Source organism: Camelus ferus, chromosome 21, assembly GCF_009834535.1.
Source record: "Camelus ferus isolate YT-003-E chromosome 21, BCGSAC_Cfer_1.0, whole genome shotgun sequence".
Lineage (NCBI taxonomy): Eukaryota > Metazoa > Chordata > Mammalia > Artiodactyla > Camelidae > Camelus > Camelus ferus.
In genome coordinates this window covers 10420651-10440852 of record NC_045716.1, presented here as the reverse complement: position 1 = coordinate 10440852, position 20202 = coordinate 10420651, and the positions used below count along the sequence as shown (strand labels likewise).

Here is a 20202-nt window from a genome sequence, read left to right as displayed (position 1 = left end):
CCACTGGCTAGAACTCAGTTACAGGCAGGTTATAAGGGGGATTGTAACTCAGTTGTAAGGGATATTTGAATATATGGTTAAACTGTGTGCCAAGGAAGAAGAAGAAAATGGATTTAGTTTGGGGGGTGGAAAGCAGGGAGATTTAAGTATACGGCAGTCCCCACCTTATACATGGAGGATGCGATCCAAGAACCACAGTAGGTGCCTGAAACTGGAAAGTACTGAACTCTAGATATAACTATGTTTTTTTCTCTATACATACATATTCGTGGTGAGGTGTGACAGCAAAACTAGCATGAGTTTCTTTTTTTCTTCATAATTTCACGAATAGAAGATTTATTCTTACCATTGGTTTTAGTAACCTTAGCATATGATTTTTTTTTTCTTTCCTTAGTAAGCAGAGAACTTTCACCTTTTCACTTAAAGGAAGTGCTCTACAGCTTCCCTATGGCATATCCAAGTTTCCGGCATCACTACTCCTGCGCTTTGTGGACCCTTACTAAGTAAAATGAGGATTACTTGAACACAAGCATTAAGATACTGTGACAGTCAATCTGATAACCAAGAGGGCCACTCTGTAACTAATGGGAGAGATGTGCTGGGCAAAGGGATGACTCACGTCCAGGGTGATGGGGTGGGACAGTGGGAGATTTCATCATGTTACTTAGAATGGTGCTCAGTTTAAAACTTATAAATTGTTTATTTCTGGAATATTGCATTTAATATTTTTGGACCTCAGTTGACCTCGGGTAACTGAAACCATGGAAAGTGATACCGCAGATAAGATGGGGGTGGGCTACTGTATGTAGATTCTTTTTCTTTTGTTTCTTCATGTCTTAGTCTATTTTAGAGGATAGATTCTCAGTGAAGGAACCACTCTGTACCTAAATTTTCTTATCTTTGGAGTTATTCTTTTCCTTTCCCTCCCTTATCTCCTTTCTCCCTTTGCCCTGTCTTTCTCCTCTCCCTTCTTTCCACAGGTTTTAAATCTTTCAAGTACTTTGCCAGATTCTGGGCATATATTGGTGAGCAAGATAGAGTCTTTGCTGCCATAGCAACAGTAATTTTTATGTTTTCCGTTATTTACTTAATATTTTCCTAGTATGACATGCGATATTACCTGATGACTTTGAAAATGAAAGCTGTGTTATTCAGAATTGTTGGAAGTAAAAAGAAAATGATGTTAATGGAAAACTTATAGGAAAAAACGATGAAACTATTTCCATTCATCACTGATTGCTTTCAGAAATAAAATATTCCATAATCTTTGCCAAACAGAAAGAGCAACATTTACTTCAAACCATCTCCCCTGTCCCAAATCCCACCAAAACCCAAAACAACAACAACAAAAATACGTTAACTGAAGAGCATCTAATTTTCTCAGTCTGCTTTTAATTTTGCTGTGTACATGTTTACACTAACTCTTCATTGATTTTGTTTTCATTTCTGTTGTTTCAGTGTACACAGTGTTCCAGATTACTTTTCTGGCAACTGCTAATGTGGTTTGTGGCTTGGTTTTGTCTCATTTCTTAATTAGATGAAACAACATACTACTTATAATTTAGTTGCATATATAAACTGAAGAAATGGCAATATTCTGATAGGAAAGTCGCTGTGTTGACAACAAACCTAGGTAACATGGTAGAATGGCATCATTTTTTTTTTGGAATTCTTACTTCAATTCTTGTCTAAACCTAAGAAAAATAAATACGCTTTTCACTCATTTATTCATTTAATAAACATTTATTGAGTTCCCACTCTATGTTTGGCATCTATATGAATTGCTTGGAATATGTAGATTATATCTAGTCCTTATTCTTGAAGAGATCGTGACTTAGTGGGTGAGACAGGCAAATAAGCAGATTCCTAGTATCATATAAGAACTATGATTTCAGTGTACACAGAGAACTGTGAAGGCACAGAGAAGGGGTTCCAAACTTACGCTTGTGGGAGCCTGGTTAAGGACCTGCAGGAGAGGTCTGTTAGGTATTTTGAAGATTGAGTAGGAGTTGACCAAGAAAGGAAGAGAAGGGAAGGATATTTGGAGCTGAGGGGGATAGTGTTATGAAGGTGAAGAGGCAAGAATGTGTGATCACATGGAGAACTGCAACTCATTGGATATGAGTGGAGTTTAGGGTTGGAGTAGAGTGGGCGTAGTGGTGAGAAACAAAATTGGTGAGCTCTCAACTTTCATTTATTGAGTGATTTTTATATACCAAGTACTTACCATGTGTTATGTTATTTAATTGTCTTTAATAGAGTTTATTTTGTAAAGAAATTTGTATAGGTTTGTAGAAAAACTTGAATAGAAGGTATAGCAAGTTCTCATGCATTTCTTGTCCCCACACACGCACAGTCCTCCCCAACTATTAATATCCCCCACCAGATTGGTACATTTGTTACAACTGATGAACCTACATTGACACATCATTATCACTCAAAGTCCATAGTTGATGTTAGGGTTCACTCCTGGTGAATTATGTCATATTTTGTTTGCTAAGTGAATATTTATGATTCTGAAATATTATTCACAACTGAGCCATGTGTTAAAATATGATTGAATTCCCTTTCTTGCATGATCCTGCTGTCTTTGAGGTTGGTAGTTGCCTCTCTTTTTGTTTGTTTGCATAGTCGTCTATATATCTATCACCAGTGCCTTCCCAACCTCCCTTAGAAAAGTCTGAACCTCTTAATACCTTTAAAAACATTAAGCTTTAGATATTCTTTCACTTTCTTTTTTTTTTTTTTCTTGGTGGGTGAAGACATCTCTTCAATAGTATGTGTCCTCTTAGTCTAATAGGTATTGATGCTCTCCTGGCCTTATACTGGGATCTATACCATCCTGAAAATTCCCCTCTTCTTCTGGTTATATTGGATTTCCTGCTTCCTGGATTTCCTGTCTACTTTATTAGTTTGTTCCCATGTTTGGTAGACACATCCTTTAGCAGTTTCAAAAAAAAAAAAAAAAAAAAAAAAGGAGAAAGGGAATTAAAATATTTTGAAATTTTGCAAGTCTGAAAATATTTTTTTCTACTTTCACATATATTGATAGTTTAGATTTCTAGGCTAGAAATTTTTCTTCTCTCAGATTTTTGAAAATATTTCTTTACTGATTTTTAGTTTTCCAGTTTACTACTGGGAAGACTGATGCTGTAATGATTCCCAAAGCTTTTTTAAATGACTTTTTTAAACTTCTCTGGGAGCTTTTTAGGATGTTTTATTTGTTCCCAATGTTATGAAATTTTACGCTGCCATATTGTATGTGTGCATGTGTGTGTGTGTGTGTGTGTGTGTGTGTGTTTCATATTATATTGGGCACTGGATGGATTTATTCAACCCCTTAGTTCATTTTTCACTTTCCTCATCTGTGTAATTGAGAAATAATATACCTATTTCCTTTTATGACATTCTATTTTTGTTCCATAAATGCAATGACCTTTTTTCTCTGAAGATATTAATAAAAAATAATTTTTTTTCCTGTGTTTTGCATTATCCTTGTTTTCTGCAAGTTCTGTTTTATAATGTTTATTTGTTTTGGTCTCATTAGAGAATCTTCTTGGCTGTCCATTCATATCTAAAGGTGAAGTATTATTAGGTGATTGGATGCTCTGTGCAGGTGTGCTTGATTTATTGAGTGATAGACTTCACCGTAGGATGAGTTACTGGGCTGTTTTAATTGGTGTTCTTCTCAATATCAATATATATGTTTTTCTCCTGGAATAGTTAATTTCTCCAAACCATTGTTCCAATCACTTGGCGGGTTAAAATCTGCTGGCCATCTCTTGAAGTCAAATTAGGGAACTGAACTGGGCAGGGGTGGGGGTCCTGTATTCACTATGTAGAATTTTATTTAATCGCCCTCTTTTAATGCCTGATTCCCTCAAACTGAGCCAGCTATCCATGAGTTCCGAGCATGTTCTAGTACAATCTTTCTGGAGAGTAAACCTGCACTGTTCTGCTAGGATGGACCAGGGCAGCTCCTAACTTTGTTATCCATGGAAATCTGACTGCTTCCATCCAGTGCTTCTATTTTCAGCTTCAACTGCTACCACCTCTGTTCATTGTTTTCAGAGCTGTTTGTCCCTTGAGTCTTGAATCTTATTGAAATGCTGTGATGTGCATTACTCAGCTTCTGGGCTTCTCCTCTTGTTGGCTTTCTTAGATGCAGTTTTCCTCTTTCTCTGGTCTGTTAAGTTAGTTAGCAGTCATTCTGCTGGGTTTCTAGTTTCAAACATTTTCTGCATTCCTATCCCATTTTTTCAACCTTCTTTGTTTAAGCCTTTTAAATTTTAAAAACTTTTTTACTGTGAGAAGCAGTATATTGGTTAAAAACGTTGGACTCTGGGACCAGCCTGCCCAGATCTACCTCTTGTATGACCTTGGAAAAGTTATTTAATCTCTCTCTGCCTTATTTTCCTAATCTTAAAAAAATAGTAGTTAGAGTACTATTCAGGATTAAATCATTTAAGACATGTAAAGCACTCAAAACCATAGCTGGCTTAATAGTCATTATTTTAGAGTGGTTTCTGGTAATAGATAAAGGCTTGTGTTCAATTAACCATGTTTAATTGAAAATCCAAAGAAATTCACTTAAAAAGATGAATCACTTGGCAAATATTGTTCATTTTTATCTAACGATGGAAGCAAAGTATAAATATAGTATCTGATATGCTACATAAAATACTTAGGTTTTTACATTATTTTATTACTGAAAAGAACCTTGGAGATCATGATTTCCAACTCTTTATTTTACAGATGAGAAAAACTGAGACCCAGAGAGTTAAGTGACTTGCCTTGAGACTAGAATCCAAGCCTCAGAATTCCTGGTTCAGTCTTCTTTCCATTAAATCATATTTCCTTTTCTAAGGAACAGTGAATGCTGTGAGACTTGCAGATTTATTTTTGGTGATGATGCTATTCTGTACCTTATTTTCTTTTTTCTATTTTTTTTTTAACCCCAAGTGCTCAGAACTGGAGTAATAATAAGCTTTGGTTTATAACACACCCTCATCATCGGTCCATGTGTAGTCTATTTGTTTGTTTTAATAATGTAATACATAAAAATTAAAACATCCATGTTGTGTGCAATCCCTGAGAGGGAGATTTAAATGTATAATTTCCATGTATTTATTTTGGTGAAATAAACAACAAGATCCTACTGTATAGCACAGGGAACTATATTCAGTATCCTGAAATAAACCATAATGGAAAGAAAGGAAAAAGAAATTAAATGAAAATCTAGAGCTTTGCCAAAAATATGTTCTCATACTTAACTATTAAAAAAAAAAAAAGCATTTTGGTGTTACAGCTATTTGTTGTTTCTTTCCTGAGTCAAAGGTCACCTTATAGATGGGTGGTTTTCCAACTCTCTACCTTATCCCATTGAAATTCACCAGACTGGGGTAGTAGTGGATTAGAAAGGAAAACAAAGCAAGATGGAGAGGAACAGGAAAAGGACCAGGAATATGAGTGCTTTGCAATGAGCACTGAGACATACATGTCTCCAGAATTTGTTAGTCTTCTACAAATTGTATAATGTGAGGTTTGTTTGTGATGCAGGCCTAAGAACCATTGGAGTCATCACCAAGCTGGATCTTATGGATGAAGGAACGGATGCCAGGGATGTTCTAGAGAACAAGCTGCTACCGCTTCGCAGGGGTAATGTACTGTGTCCTACACAGGACTTCCTTTGATGTGGAGAGAAACAACTGGGAGACTAATGGGAGGCTGGGTTTGAGTGCCTCCACAGTGGTGAGGAGTGGATTTATAATTAGTTTTACACTTTATGGATTGTTGTTTCCAAATGGTGTATTAAAAATGATCCAAAGGGAGAACTATTCCTTAAAATAATAGGAATGAGAAAACAGAAAAAGGAAGGGATTTGAAGGGAAGGTCTAAATATTCATCATACAGGGCATAAATGAATATTGCTTTGTCTTAAGTCTGACTTACTTACTTGCCCGCTATATGACAAGAATACTAAGAGATACACTCTATTTAACTACACAGCTCTTTTAAGGGAAAAAGACATTATTTTGTTAAAATGCTAAAAAAAAATCAGCATTAGCCAGATCAGCAAGCCTTTGTTAAATACTAATATCTAAAATTGAGTTTTGTAATGAGATTCATTCTTCAGACTCTAAAATAATTTTGCTTTTCTTACTTAGCTTCTTTGAGAGCTTTAAAATGTCCCCAGAACAAGAAACCCAAAGTGTCCCAAGCTCCATAGGTGTGTGTTTTACTTTAGGTTACGTGGGAGTGGTAAACAGAAGCCAGAAGGACATAGAGGGGAAGAAGGATATAAAGGCTGCCATGTTGGCAGAAAGGAAGTTTTTCCTCTCACACCCAGCGTACAGACACATTGCTGATCGGATGGGGACCCCACACCTGCAGAAGGTCCTTAATCAGGTAAAAATATTTTTTTCAAGCAACAAGAACAATTATAAGATATGTAAATGATTATTTGAATTCATAGTTCTTATTTTTATACTCATTTTTTCTAAAATAAGACATTAGCTTAAATGATAGAAATTAAAAGGATGAATGTGACTACTTAGATCCACACTATTACTATTCTAAATAACCAGAATCCACCTTATTATTATTGAAAAAACAGTATGCAAGGCAGAAATACACATTTATTTAGGAACAATGAACAGGGGTATACATTTTAGCACACATTTACTCAACATGTAGTTATCATAAGAAATTAAACTTGTGTATCTGAGAAGCTGGTCTCTGGGGATCTGTTTTTGAAATAACAATTTGTAATGGTTAGATTAGATTTTCTGTTAAAATTTCTGTATGGTTTTGTGTAGGATTGATTTGTCCTTAATTTGCAACCTTAAAAATAAGTCCTCAGAAGCAATCATTGATCTTAACTCATCTAAGAAAGAAGCTTTACCAGATATGATCTCTTTCCCAATAGCAGACAGACCTGGGCTCTCTGCCTCCCCTCATTCTATGCACATACACATTTCTTCCAGAAAACTTCAGTATTATTCTTACATGGTCCCATATTTTTCTGCTCCTAATGGACTTAAATGTCATTGTCATTGCATGAGGGCCCCCAGCCTGACTCAAATGGTGAGCAGCTTTTCTCACGAAAAGTACACTTTAACTTGGATCTACAAACTTAGTCAAGCAGTTACGGAATAGTCTGGTTGTTTCCTCCTAGTAGAGGCTAACACAGTAGTAGACTGCTTGTCACATTATACCCGAACCAGTGAGGCAAAATAATCAAAGTTTTAAAAAATGAATATCTATTTCAAGTGACATAACACAGAGTAATGTAAAATTTGTACTTTTAAATTGAGGGTAAATGAGTATTTGGAAGCCAAGAAGCAATGATATGGTTGTGTCATTTAAAAAGTATGAACATATTTTGGAGAAGAAACACTAGTTTGTCATGCAAGAATCATGATATTCTATCACTATATTTATCACTGGTAAAACTCTTTTTAAGTTTAGTGCTTTCATGCCTGTATAGGCCTAAGAAAAATACAAATGAAGTGAAAAAAAAGCCTTAGGGAAAAATCACTAAAATGATTAGGAAGATAAAAGTAGAAATAAATTAGGTTGTGAATACTAGGAAAGTAGAAAGGATATGATTGGCCATTTGGTTACTACAGGTGACCCCTAAATTATGACATAACTGGATTCTGGCTGACTGAAAATTGAATAAATGTTTTACTGACTGTCTTTCATTCCCTGGATAATCACTTTCTCTTTATTGCTTCAAGGGTCTTCACACTGTGTTTGAAATTAGAGTAATTTTATTGCTGATTTAATGTGCACCAACACCTCTGACCCTGAGGCAGTGTTACTGTGGCAAAAGCTGGAAAAACATGACATTTTTGAGGAATTGAAAGCAATGTCCTTATGGCTGGAGGGCAGAGAATGAGCGAATGAGCCGTAAGAGAAAAGTTCGGAGATACAGGCTGTGGCTGGATCCTGTAGTGTTTGTAGGCCAAATTAAGGATTTTGGCTCTTATCCTAAGAGCAGTGGGGGGGGGGCAGTCATTTAAAGACTTTCAGTAGGGAAATAACACAGTCATATCTGTGGATTAAAAAAGATGATGGTGGTTGCAGATAGGAAGATCAAGAGTAGACATGAGAAAACCACATAGGAATCAAAATGAGAAATGATGGTTGCTTGGTCTAGATTAGCACCAGTGGAGATGAAGAAAAGCAAATTTCAGAAACGTTTAGGAACATTAAGAACTTGGTGGTAGATTAGCTTCAGTGGATGATGGGGAGATGAAGTCAAGAATAACTCCCAGTTTCCCAGATTGTTACGAAGTCAGAAAGAAGGAGAACCCAGAAGGGAATACGAGGTACTTAATTTCAGACATGCAGAGGGTGAAGTGTTATTGATGCTTCTAAGAGGAGAAGTCAGGCAGGTGGTCTAGTACATACGCCCGCAGCAAAGGTAACAGGTCAGTAGATAGCCACAGGTGTTCGAATATTCATTGAAACCATGGATGGAATAAGACTATCTTATAAAAGAACATATAGTGAGCAAAGGAGAGATGTGGGACTCAGATTTGAGGAATATCAGTATTTACAGGCCTGGTGGAGGAGGACAGCTTGGCAAAGGAGATGGAGAAGGTTACATTCAGAAAGGTTAGGAGAAAAGTGAGAGCAGCAGGCGGTCATGAAAACCAAGGAAAGAAGTGTTTTATAAGGCCAAGAGTGGTCCACAGTTCTGCTTTGCTATTGAGATATTTGAGACACAACTGATGGAAACGAAGTATTTTGATTATTGATCACTCACAAGGCAGTCAGGTGGCTACTGGTTTCTTGTGGTTTCTGTTACTCATGTTTAGGGGTTTGTGTCTTGTGACATTTTTTTTTAGAAGGCAGTCTTCTCCATTCTTTGGTTTTCTGCTTCAGAGCCGTAATAACAACACATGCCAGGCAAATAACATAGTAAGTCATAACTGTGGGTGAGGGTGTAATATAGGTATGAACTATTGACAATGAAATAACTCTAGATTTATTGAATAAATATATTCAGATAACCTCAGATAAACATAAAAACAATCAAAAAGAGTTTCTTCAGTCAGTCTGGGTCTGTTTATTCCTCTTATTTTTAATTTATTCTTTTTCCTGCCTTTCTATGAAATTTATATTCTCTTTCTCTTGATTCCATGTTTATTCCTTAAGCAAGTCAAGAAGGTTATCTTTTTTTTTCCTTTTAATCCAGACTTTTTCTTAATTGCATTGTAATAGAAAGGGCATCAGGTAGACAGCTAACCATTCTGGGTTTATATCCCCTTTGTTCATAATTAATCGTGTGCTCTTATATAATCTCTTAGAGAATTTTTTATCAGTCCGAGCTTGATGTGTCCAGCGGATGATCTCGGTGGAAATGCCAAGCAGATGGTTAGATAGAGATACCAACAGCAGAGAGAGCTTTCCCTTGCTAGGCATGGGGCTTTTTATGTGCCACCTGTTGAAGGCGTAAGCCAGTGACTAACCACAGTTGGCCTGGGGGCCTAAGGGTGAAGGCAGGAGGAGACTCTTGCCTGAGCTACAGAATGGAGGGGACATTGACAGCTGACAAGTACCTCTGAGTGCCACCATTTGGTCCTGAGAACTCAGGCAGCACCTGTAATTCTCCACTTGCTTCATTTGTGCCATGTGCTAATTCCTTTGACAAGGCAGCTGATGGGATAAATCAATCCAGCTAAGGTGTTATTGGCAGCTTCATTACTAAGATTAGCTGCCTTTTAACAGGATATCCCAGACATAAAGAAATAGCCGAAGCGAGTGATTCTAACTGAAGGAATTTTGAGCTTCGCCATAGGGCAGTAGAGGAGAGGGTTGGGGCTTCTTTTGACTATCTGCCTACATAGTCAGTCTCAGATGGGTGTATGACTTTTAAGGTTTTGAATGATTAGGAAAACCGTGAAGGCCAATTTTTGTCTCCTGAGGTTATCTCCAGTCTGTTATATGCATGTATGATTTTTTTTTTTATAGCAACTTACCAACCACATTCGAGATACCCTGCCCAACTTCAGGAACAAACTTCAGGGACAGTTGCTGTCCATAGAACACGAAGTAGAAGCCTACAAAAACTTCAAGCCAGAAGACCCCACCAGGAAGACCAAAGCATTGCTGCAGTGAGTCACCTTTCCCTCCCCTTGCTCGGCATTTTTGACTAATTTGCTTTTTCCTTAGTCTGTTTGTTGTGGTGTTTTCTAGGTTACATAGAAGCAGCAAGTAAAGTGTATGAGGCTTTGTATATGTTATACAGTGAGCCTTGAATCATTGTTTTCTTAGAATAATTGTTGATCTTAACTCCGTTTTTACAGACTTAACCAATTGCCCATCCCGATGCCCAATTTCATTGTGTTTTTATGATTAGATCCAGAAAATGAGCAAAACCAATAGTGATAACTCAGCAGGGCTTTTTGCCCTTTGTCTTTAGATGTGGGCTGAGCTCCTGTTGGAAATGTCATCTGTGTTGTACAGCTGTTTCTACTGGTGTCCCTTGTACTTATTATCTTTTTGTTTCATTCATTTCATGTCTTCTGCCTGTGAGAAGTTTTCAGGGCAGTGAGAACCAAGGATTTAATTTTAAAAGTACTGGCAATCAGAGCACATTTAAATTTCCTTTTCCTTTTTGGTAATGATTTTAATGTAGCCATTTGAGAACACAAATACGAAAACTGCCAAGTATCTTTTTACTCCTTCATGATCTTCTCTTCTATCCTTGGGTGACTAGATTTATCCCTGAGGGGTCTTGGGTTGGGATAGCAGAGTTGTTGGAGAATTGCCAGCCCCCTGTCTGTGTCTTTTACCCTCATTTCTTCCTTCAGCCCCTCAGCTTCATCTCTCCTTTTATCCCTGTGCTGCAACTTGCCTCAGGTCCCTCTCCACCAGAAGACCCCTGCTGACCAGCTTACATTCCAGGACATCTAAAGTCCATCCCTAAATATGCTGCTTGCCACTTCTTCTGGCCCCTTTGTCCCTCTGCAGTCTTGTAATCAAAATCCCCTTAATCTGGCATTTGAAATGCACAACATAATTCTTTTTCTTTATGGGGAGATTTCTAAATGTTCACGTTATTTAAATAACATATTAAGTGCATCATCTTATATTCCTCCATTTTTAAAAAGTATAAGATCATATGGAGGAAAGAAAAAAAATTGGATTCAACTCTTTCCTAATTTATCTTTTCTCTTTATTCTTGGCTTTGGTGAGGCTCCGATAAAAACTCTCCAAGTTACAGAGAAAGGAAGCTATTTCTGTTTAGGTCCTCAATCATCATCTCACCCTCGAACTGAAACTATTCTCTTTGCAAAGACTGGGTCTTGCCTCTTTGACTTATTGGACTCAGATTTCACAAGTTTCCACAGCTAGATTCTTCCCTTGTACGGGGCCAATGCAGTTCCTTCTTTCCTTCTTTCCTTTCTTCCTTTTTTCCTTCCTTCCTCCTTGCCTTGCTCTCATCTCTGTGTATTCTACTGATATCTGGCTCTGTGCTGTCTACTGAGGATTCAACAGTGAATAAGATTTTTACCCTGAAGAAGAGGCTATAGTAGAGCAGGGGAAACAGACATATTAGCAACTAACTGTGTTAAAATCTGATAAATGCTACATTTCTGGTAAGTATAAAATGTTAAGGAAGCCCAGGTGAAAAGCAGTTACATGCGAGGAAGGGTGTGAGTTCACAGAGAAGAAGATACTTGAATGAGACCCTGAAGTATGGGAGGAGTGTGTCAGGTGGAAGGAGGAAGTCAAGTGAATTGTGTGAACTTTCATGTGGGTCAGGAGGCTAGGGTGTAGGATACGGGGGAAGGGCTGGCTGGAGGTCAGTTTCCCAATGTTTCATACCTTTCTAGGTGTTGAAAAACTAGGTTAACACTAGCATATGCATGAACATAGCTACATCTGATTATATTCTAGATTTCCTAGCTTTGATAATTGCAGTTACTTTTTTTTTTTAACATTTTTTTATTGATTTATAATCATTTTACAATGTTGTGTCAAATTCCAGTGTAGAGCACAATTTTTCAGTTATACATGAACATATATATATTCATTGTCACATTTTTTTCTCTGTGAGCGTGGTTACTTTTAATTCATCCGTGATTTTGATGAAAGAGAGTAAAAGATACAAGTTTTCGATGGTTTGAATTTTTTCCTGCTAGATTTTGAATTTGAAAGTAGTTCCAATATGTCAAAATTAGAGTTTCTAAACCTAGTAATCACAAATACAGGTAGTCATTTTCTCCTTGTAATGTATTTCTTTGTTTTTTTACCAACTGCCTCGAGGTAATTCATTCCTTCATTGATCTTACCTCTCATATACTGAACAGGGGGAAATAAATAAAATCATGGTCTTTGCCCTTAGGAGAGAGATTAACAGATGAATAGTGGCAATGTATTCTTCTAAGTGCAATGATGAAAATAAGTTGAGGAAGTCAAGGAGGGGCCCTTCGTGTGGGTGGCAGTGAGTGGTGATTGGGGCGTAGGGCCATGGATCATGGAATGTTTCCTGGAAAAACTAATGCTTGAACTGAGTCTTGCAAGACAGATAAAAATTAGCCAGCCAGAGAAGCACAAGGCAGAGCAGAAAGGAAAACAGGTGTAAAAGCACAGAGACTTGGGACATGTGGGGAACTGCAAATGGCTTCTTTGTGGTTGGCTTAGAAGGTGAGTGTGGATGAGTAGTAAGAGATGGGGCATCCCCGGTCCGGTCGCAAAGAGTTGTAGGTGATGGGGAAGGAGTTTTAATTTTACTATCAAATTCCGGGGAGTCATTGAAAAACAAGGCTAGAGCTAGTTGTAGAGGGGCAGGGGGTGAGGGTCACAAATTTGCATGGTTCTGACAGAGTGAGTTGGTCTGTGATGTTAGGGCTAGGGAGAGAGTAGCTTCTGAAGTATGAGGGGCCTCAGCTGGAGCAGTTGGAGCACTAGGAGATTGTGATGTCACAGGAGTCATGGCTCCATGACTATTATATAGTTTTATGCTTAATTTTAATTCTTAATTTTACAAAATACCATTTTATGGTTGCAGCTAAATGGACAGAATGCATTTAATAATTAATGCATTTAAAAGATATTTTTAAAATTAAAAATGTCTACAATAAATCTTAATAACGTGTGTTTCATATGGTTACAGTTTAAGGGTGGAATAGAGTGCAGTGTTAATTCTGCCAGTAGGTGCCACTAAGAACACCAGGAAAAGAATTCTAGGGGATGACCATAGCAGATTAAAATGAAAATGCAACGCCTTGTAACTTTAACTTGAATTTATTTCTCTTTCACAATTATAGGATGGTTCAGCAATTTGCTGTGGATTTTGAGAAGAGAATCGAAGGGTCAGGGGATCAAGTAGATACCCTGGAGCTCTCAGGGGGTGCTAAAATTAACCGTATTTTCCATGAACGCTTTCCTTTTGAGATAGTAAAGGTTTGTACCAAATGTTACTTTTTTCTCTTTTGTTTCATTTCATTTCCATATTCTGTTCTACATACTTGTTCATAAAATGTTACGTGAGTGATATAGAACTAAGATTTTTCTTTAAACAAAAGCCTCCATGCTCAGGTAATGAAATATAGGGGAGAAACATTTTCTTACTGATGGTTCTGATTTTTTAATTGTTTAATAAGATCTAATGACATTTCAATAATTCATCAACTACTAATTGGTTCCTGTGATATTTATTTGTATATTTAATTTAAAAATATTTCTTGAGTACCTACTCTGTACCAGTGATCTCAGTACGAGGGATCAAGACACAGACACTGTCTGGTGGGAAAAGACAGAACACTAACAAGCAGAGTAAGAAAATATCAAGTGTTATTATATAATATGATATGAGAGAGAGGGGAGTTGGGTAAGCCACTTTGGATGGAAGGCTCAGGCAAGGTCTCTCTGAGTATGGGATCCTTTAAAGCGTGACCAGAGTGGCATGAAGAGGTCAGCTGTAAGGACCTGGAGGAAGCAGGGTGTTCAAGGCAAACAGCCAAGGACAGGGCCCTAAAGCAAGCACCTGGACCACAGGAGAGGCACAGCGAGGCTGGTGCAGAACTGATGAAGGGGAGAGGATATAAAACGAATTCGGTGGAAGGAATTGCCCAGTTTATGTAGGGCTTTCTAGGTTGCAGTGAGATGTTTACATTTAACAGTGGGAAGTCATTGGAGAGTTTTAAGAAAAGGTGTGACCTGATTTGGTTGGTGCTTTTAAAAGAAAACTATATGGGCTGGACTGAGGGAGCCAAGTAAGGTGGGTTTGAACAGTAGGGCCAGAGCAGTGTGGGGGACTCATTCTCTGTGGGGCCTGAATCTTAGACAATTTTGAAGGCCCCCTTAAAGAAGAAGAATACAAAATGGTAAACACACAATTAGGCACAGGGTCTTGTAAGGAGCTTATGCAAGGGAGAAGCCCTGAACTTAAACTTCTTTAGCTTCATGGTAAAAAAAATGCCTCAGGACAGAGGCTTGAGAAAAGTGGTTGGATTTGTGATTTTGGAGGTAGAATCAGCAGGGGTTGGATTGATATGGGAGATGCAAGGAAGAGAAGATTCAAGATGACTCCCAAGATTTTGGCTTGCACAGCTGAGCAAATGTTGGTGCCCATCAGACAAGGGGAACTGAGGAAAAGCTCAGTGTGGAGGTACAAATCAAAAGTTTTATTTCAGTCTGTTAAGTTTGAAATACCAGTAGGCAACTAGGTAGTTTTAGGGATGGGGCTATTTGCCTCACACACAGAGGCGGGTGTGTATGTCTTGTTGTGGGAGGCAGATGGGTAAATAGATAGTTTCATTAAAATGTGTGAAGGAAAGTGATAAACTTCAGCACAGGATGCTATGGAAACACAGCCCACAGCTGTGAGTCCCAGCCCAAGTGTGTGAGAGAGCCCGGCTTCCGAGCTGAGTTTAGAAGGATGAGCAGCTTGTTAAGCAGGAAGAGATAGGGTGGGATTGGGGAGAGATTGTTCCAGACGGAAAGGAAGGCATGGTAAAGGCTAAGCTGTGGTGCCTCAGGATGTGGGTAGGGAACCAAAGCAATTTGTTCTTCTATGGCATGAAGTGTAAGGGGGGAAAATGGACAGACAGTGAGGCTGGAGAGCTCAGAAGTCAGGGACTGAACCAAATGTTCTCTTGCTATGCCTTCTGGGTCTAAGCTCTTTGACACTTTGATCTTACTTCCAAATAAATTTAAGGTACCCAGAACATCTGGGAAACTTTTGTGCAGAAACAACCTATCCTGTGTTGGACTGGCAAAATATTATTAATTTCCTCTTATACAGAGGCTTTGAACTCAGGTCGTTAAAATGGCTGGGGAGAAAAGACAGCCATTGTTAATCTTAGCATAGCCGGACCCCTGTTGTACATCAGGTGACACCCTTATTTATGCATTCATCTGTGGATTCATTTACTACATTCAGCAAAAGAATGAAGAATTATATATTTCAAATGAATGGCCAGATTTATGTCCAGAAGGCATCCTTTTTGCATAGCGCTCCTTATCTATAATAGAGTTAAAATCCTCTGCACTGAAACTCCCAGAAATCCCTAATGTTCTGTGTTGCCTTGAACTTTTATATACACAGATGTTTTGACCATCTGGGTTTAGGTTAGGAAAGACACGAGTATTCATTTATTAATAATGAAGTCAAATTATTCTCATTCTTTAATATTCAACGATATTCTTAGCCAAAGGAATTAAGTGTCATAACTGTGGCTCATTTTGCATCTGCAGATGGAGTTCAATGAGAAAGAACTGCGAAGAGAAATAAGCTATGCAATCAAAAACATACATGGTATCAGGCAAGTGCTTCACATTTTCCACATGTTCAGTTTAAGCTACTAAAAAAATAATGTTTATAAATGACTAGTGAAGTAGCCTTTTCATCATCTGAGCAGAGTGGAATATAGAGGTGGGAGTAAGAAATGGGAAATCCTTGTTTGGGTTCAATGGTAAATCTCTTGTATTGTCATACTCAGTCTTTTTCAATTAAAAAAAAAGAAACAACAAAAACCCCTTTCTACACTCACAGCACTGTGCTCTGAATAATCGAGGGGTTTACTGATGAGCACAACCTTGCTCTCCAGGAATGTACATTTCAGAGACGGAGGCCAGACTTGCTCATAAGTAATTGTTACTTACAGAGAGACAGGACAAATTAATTTTGCCTGGGGTTGTAGAGCAAGATTGGGAAAGATTAATGAAAGTGGTTACTTTAGAGTTGAATCTTGCCTGTGCTGAGAACAAGAATGATTTCAACAAGCAAAGGTGTCTGCGTGTGTACACGTGCTTGTGTGTGTGTGTGGGGGGGGGGCAGGCGGCTGTGCAATGAGATAGGAGAGGATGAAGAGTGTTGAGGCTGCAGGAGAAAAGAAGGGGAGGGAGTAGCGTGCACAAAGGCATAGAGGTGGGGAAGAGCAGCGGGTACCCGTGGAGCAGAGAGCTGTGCATTGGGACTGGAGTTGGGAATGGAGACAAGAAAGTGGAGGGATGTGAGGCTGGGAGGAGAACTTGTGCCTGAACACACCCTTGTTTAAAGTGGGATTGTTCTTGTTTACTTTCTTTAAAGAATTGTGATAAGAAAATAAATGAATTTAAAACACACATTTCTTGGGTTCATGTGCAGAAGGCTAAACACAATGTAGCGCAGCATGTGTTAAATTGAGGTGTCCTGGATCTGAGGTAGGAAAACTTAGGTTGCCTACTTCATAGACAATCTTATGTGAGGGAGACATCCTGTCTATTGGCCGGTTGTATCTCAGCTTCTACTGCAGGGCCAGCCTGAGACTATTTTGGAGGGAACAGAGGCTGAGAGAGCAAAACTTGACACTGAGTGTACATGTGATGGGTCATTTTCCAAAGGAGTTATGACATTTAAATTATCCATTCTTTTAAACTTTACATAATCTGCTCTATAAGTCTCAAATACTATGGGTAAATACGTATTCACAAAGTGACAGAGAAAACATCTCAAACCACATCCAATGTTTTTTTCTTACCATCAGCAGGATTACTCAATTCCCCGTTAATTCTATTCCCTCTCCCTTAAAACCAGAATATTTTTGATAGAAAAACTATGTCTTGCTCTTTAGATGGGCAGAGCTAGTATTCAAACATGTCAATTCGATAAATGCAGTGGAACCAAATCACATTTCTTGGGAGGGGATTGGTCATAAAGTATTTTTACTTAGCCAAATATAGTACTTTTACCTGGCTTTTAAAACTCCTTGCCAGATAAATTTTTGGTGAATGTAACTGCAAAAGCCAAAAGTAATTCAGTATTGCGGATTTCTGATTTATGTGCACACCAGCAGAAGAGATTGGTTGGTACTTTCATTCTGGAGTTAATTTGCCTATAAGATGATAAGAAATGCACAGAGTCCTGAGTATAAGACGTATTCATACTATGATGATTTAGGCCTTTAAATACACTTAATTTGAAAAGCTTTTTTCCCAGTTGATTCTGTTAGATATTTGAATAATAGAAACCATCTTTACTTACTGAGGACCTGATGGTCCTTCTTTGTTCTGCTGACACTGAGTACTGATGACGTGCAAAGAATCCCTCCTTATGGGGCAAACAAAGATAAATGCATAATGACTGTCTGCCTGCACAGGAATGGAATTAAGTAAGAGCTCGGATCACTGCAGTGCAAAATAGGATGTTGGGGCTCAGAGAAGGAAGACCTTGCCAGCAGGACTGGAGAAGGCGAGCTGTAGGAAATGGTGGTTTTTGATCTGGTCTTTGAAGCACAGGTGGGATTTGGACAGGCTGAAATTGTAGGAAAGCTGAAATGAACATCATAGATGAAGGCAGAGACATAGACCATTAATATGAATATGTTTGTGGAAAGGCAAACGGTCAGGTGCATGAAATGGAGGAGGAAGATAACTACAAAGGAAGATTAAGGTCAGACGGGAAATTCTTTAATGTCAGACTAAACTGTGGATTTTATTCTGTATCCAATGCGGAGAAATTACAGTAGAATATGATTGCTACAGTATGATTAGAAATAGAGGTGAGCACAGGGTGGTAGGTAAATAACAAGGGGCATAGAATAGTGCCGTCATAAGGGAAGTGTTAAAGACATTTCTGAAAAGAGGGACCATAAAACTGAGTGTTGAACAAAGAGATGTTCATCACAGAAGGGGAGGTGAGAAGAGGCAGGGAGGAGAGTGAAGGATGGGGAGGGGCACTTGCCAGTGCTGCAGCCTCTGGGCACATTTCTGGGCACAGCGTACGGCAGGGTCAGGGCGCTCTTATTGTAGCTCTTCTCCACTGGCCTTTTGTTTAAGTGTGAACACACACACACACCTGCTTTCCTGAGCTCCATTATGACACCAAATTGAATTAATTCTAGCCCAATGAAAAGCTACTTGCCATTTGGGTTATCACTTGTTATTTTTGTAAATTCACAATTGAGGCATCCTAGGCCCAAGCTAGTTCCACTCAGCTGCCTTCTTTTTCCTCCAGGACCTCAAACTTGGAACCAGTGAGCTCACTGTAATACAACTCTCTTGGAAAGAATAGATTGTGTAGTCCAGGAACACTGCTATTTCAGGGTTCAAAAAGTGAGGCTCATTTCCTACTCCAAGAAGGACAAGAGAGGATTGCTTTTGGAATACTTGAGAAATATACATGAAATTTGGGGCGCCATTTCTACCATACCATTCCCTTTTTATTGCTTTGAAACAGTGAGCTGAGAAAAATGACAGTTAAATATTAGTTAAGGTCACATTATAGGCCTTAAACATTTTGGGAGCTGTTTTTAGGTCATGTTAATCATCTATAGAAGTGTATTAAAGATATAACAAATGATACTGTGGATAGAATAAATCATTGTGTAACTTTTAAACTAGGGTATTACATGCTTTCTTTAAGTAGCATGTTGATTAAAATATTTTTCAAAAGAGTATTCAGTAACCATTCGATTGAAAACATCTAATGTGCTGCTTTTTTCTTATATCCAGGACAGGGTTGTTTACTCCAGACATGGCATTCGAAGCAATAGTGAAAAAACAAATTGTAAAGCTGAAAGGGCCTTCCTTGAAGAGCGTAGATCTGGTAATACAAGAATTAATCAACACTGTCAAGAAATGTACCAAGAAAGTAAGTTTGAATTATATAACTTTCCAACCAGTCACTACGTGGTTTACCCATCTTCCCTGCCCTCTACATGCCTCTTCTTACTTGCCCCTCAACTTTGTTATAGAAGGTTGTGTTTGCTCAAGGGGAAGGACTCTGAGAAGTACTGAGTGGGAATTGCTTTTAGTGATAGAGGGGCATATTGACTGCCATCATTCCATTGCACCATCAGCCTGTTGCAAATAGGGTTGCTTAAACCAGAAAGCGTCTAGAGTATGTTTTAATCAGCTAATTTTCTCCTTGTTGTCTTAATCAGGTAAACATCACTGTAGAACAATTAGGTGAATGCCCTAAACCAATTTTTCCTGTGGTGCATGGATGGGAGTAGTTCTTACAAGAAGGGAATCATTGATATTGTATGCATCAAAAAGAAAATTCGTCTAAATTTTAAATCAATTCCTCTTGTACCTGGACATTCTGGGATGGGGCAGTGTGGTGTGTAGTTCAGAGCCCAGCCTCTGAGGTCTGGTTATCTGGATTCAAATCCTGGCTCTGCTACTTCCTTGTTGTGTGACCTTGAGCATCATACTTAATCCTTTTAGTCTTGTTAATTTTTCTGTGAAATGGGGATGGTAATAGTAATAGTAATAACAATCGTAGTAGTAGTAGTAGTAGTAGTAGTAGTAGTAGTAATAATAATAATAATAATAATAATAATAATAATAATAATAATAATAATAATACCACCACCCCATTGAGGATTAAACAAGATGATGCCTGAAACCCATGGGGCACTTAACACATTGATTAACCATAGTAAGTGCTCAGTAAATGGTGGCTAATCTATAAATGGCCATTTTCTTAGCACCCAGTATTTTTCACCTTGTAGTATTTATTGAATCTGTGAAGGTGACTGGTGGGGGAGAGACTTCCCAATCGGGAGGCTCTTCACTGAGGAACATGGAGGAATTGTGCTGGCTTCCATCCCTTCCTCAGGGGCACGAAAGGGGTACCCTGCATTGGAAAATGTAAGAAGGGAATTAGTGATGATGTGAGGGTAGGGTAGGCCTGTCCCTCTGACAGTTAAGATTGTTCCTTTGATCATCTTTTGCATAGAGACTTCCAGTTTT

The 20202-nt window shown here is 38.4% G+C and overlaps 1 protein-coding gene across 9 annotated transcripts in view; it reads left to right on the top strand.

Annotated features, from left to right (window-relative positions):
• The window catches only part of DNM3 (dynamin 3), a 475573-nt gene that overhangs the window by 126704 nt on the left and 328667 nt on the right, over positions 1–20202 (top strand). For all 9 annotated transcript variants that reach the window (XM_032463725.1, XM_032463729.1, XM_032463731.1 and 6 more), the window contains exons 5-10: positions 5560–5658; positions 6248–6408; positions 9985–10127; positions 13290–13425; positions 15721–15788; positions 18958–19096. In XM_032463725.1, coding sequence (XP_032319616.1) covers positions 5560–5658; positions 6248–6408; positions 9985–10127; positions 13290–13425; positions 15721–15788; positions 18958–19096 — 746 coding nt within the window. The remainder of the gene's footprint in view (positions 1–5559; positions 5659–6247; positions 6409–9984; positions 10128–13289; positions 13426–15720; positions 15789–18957; positions 19097–20202) is intronic.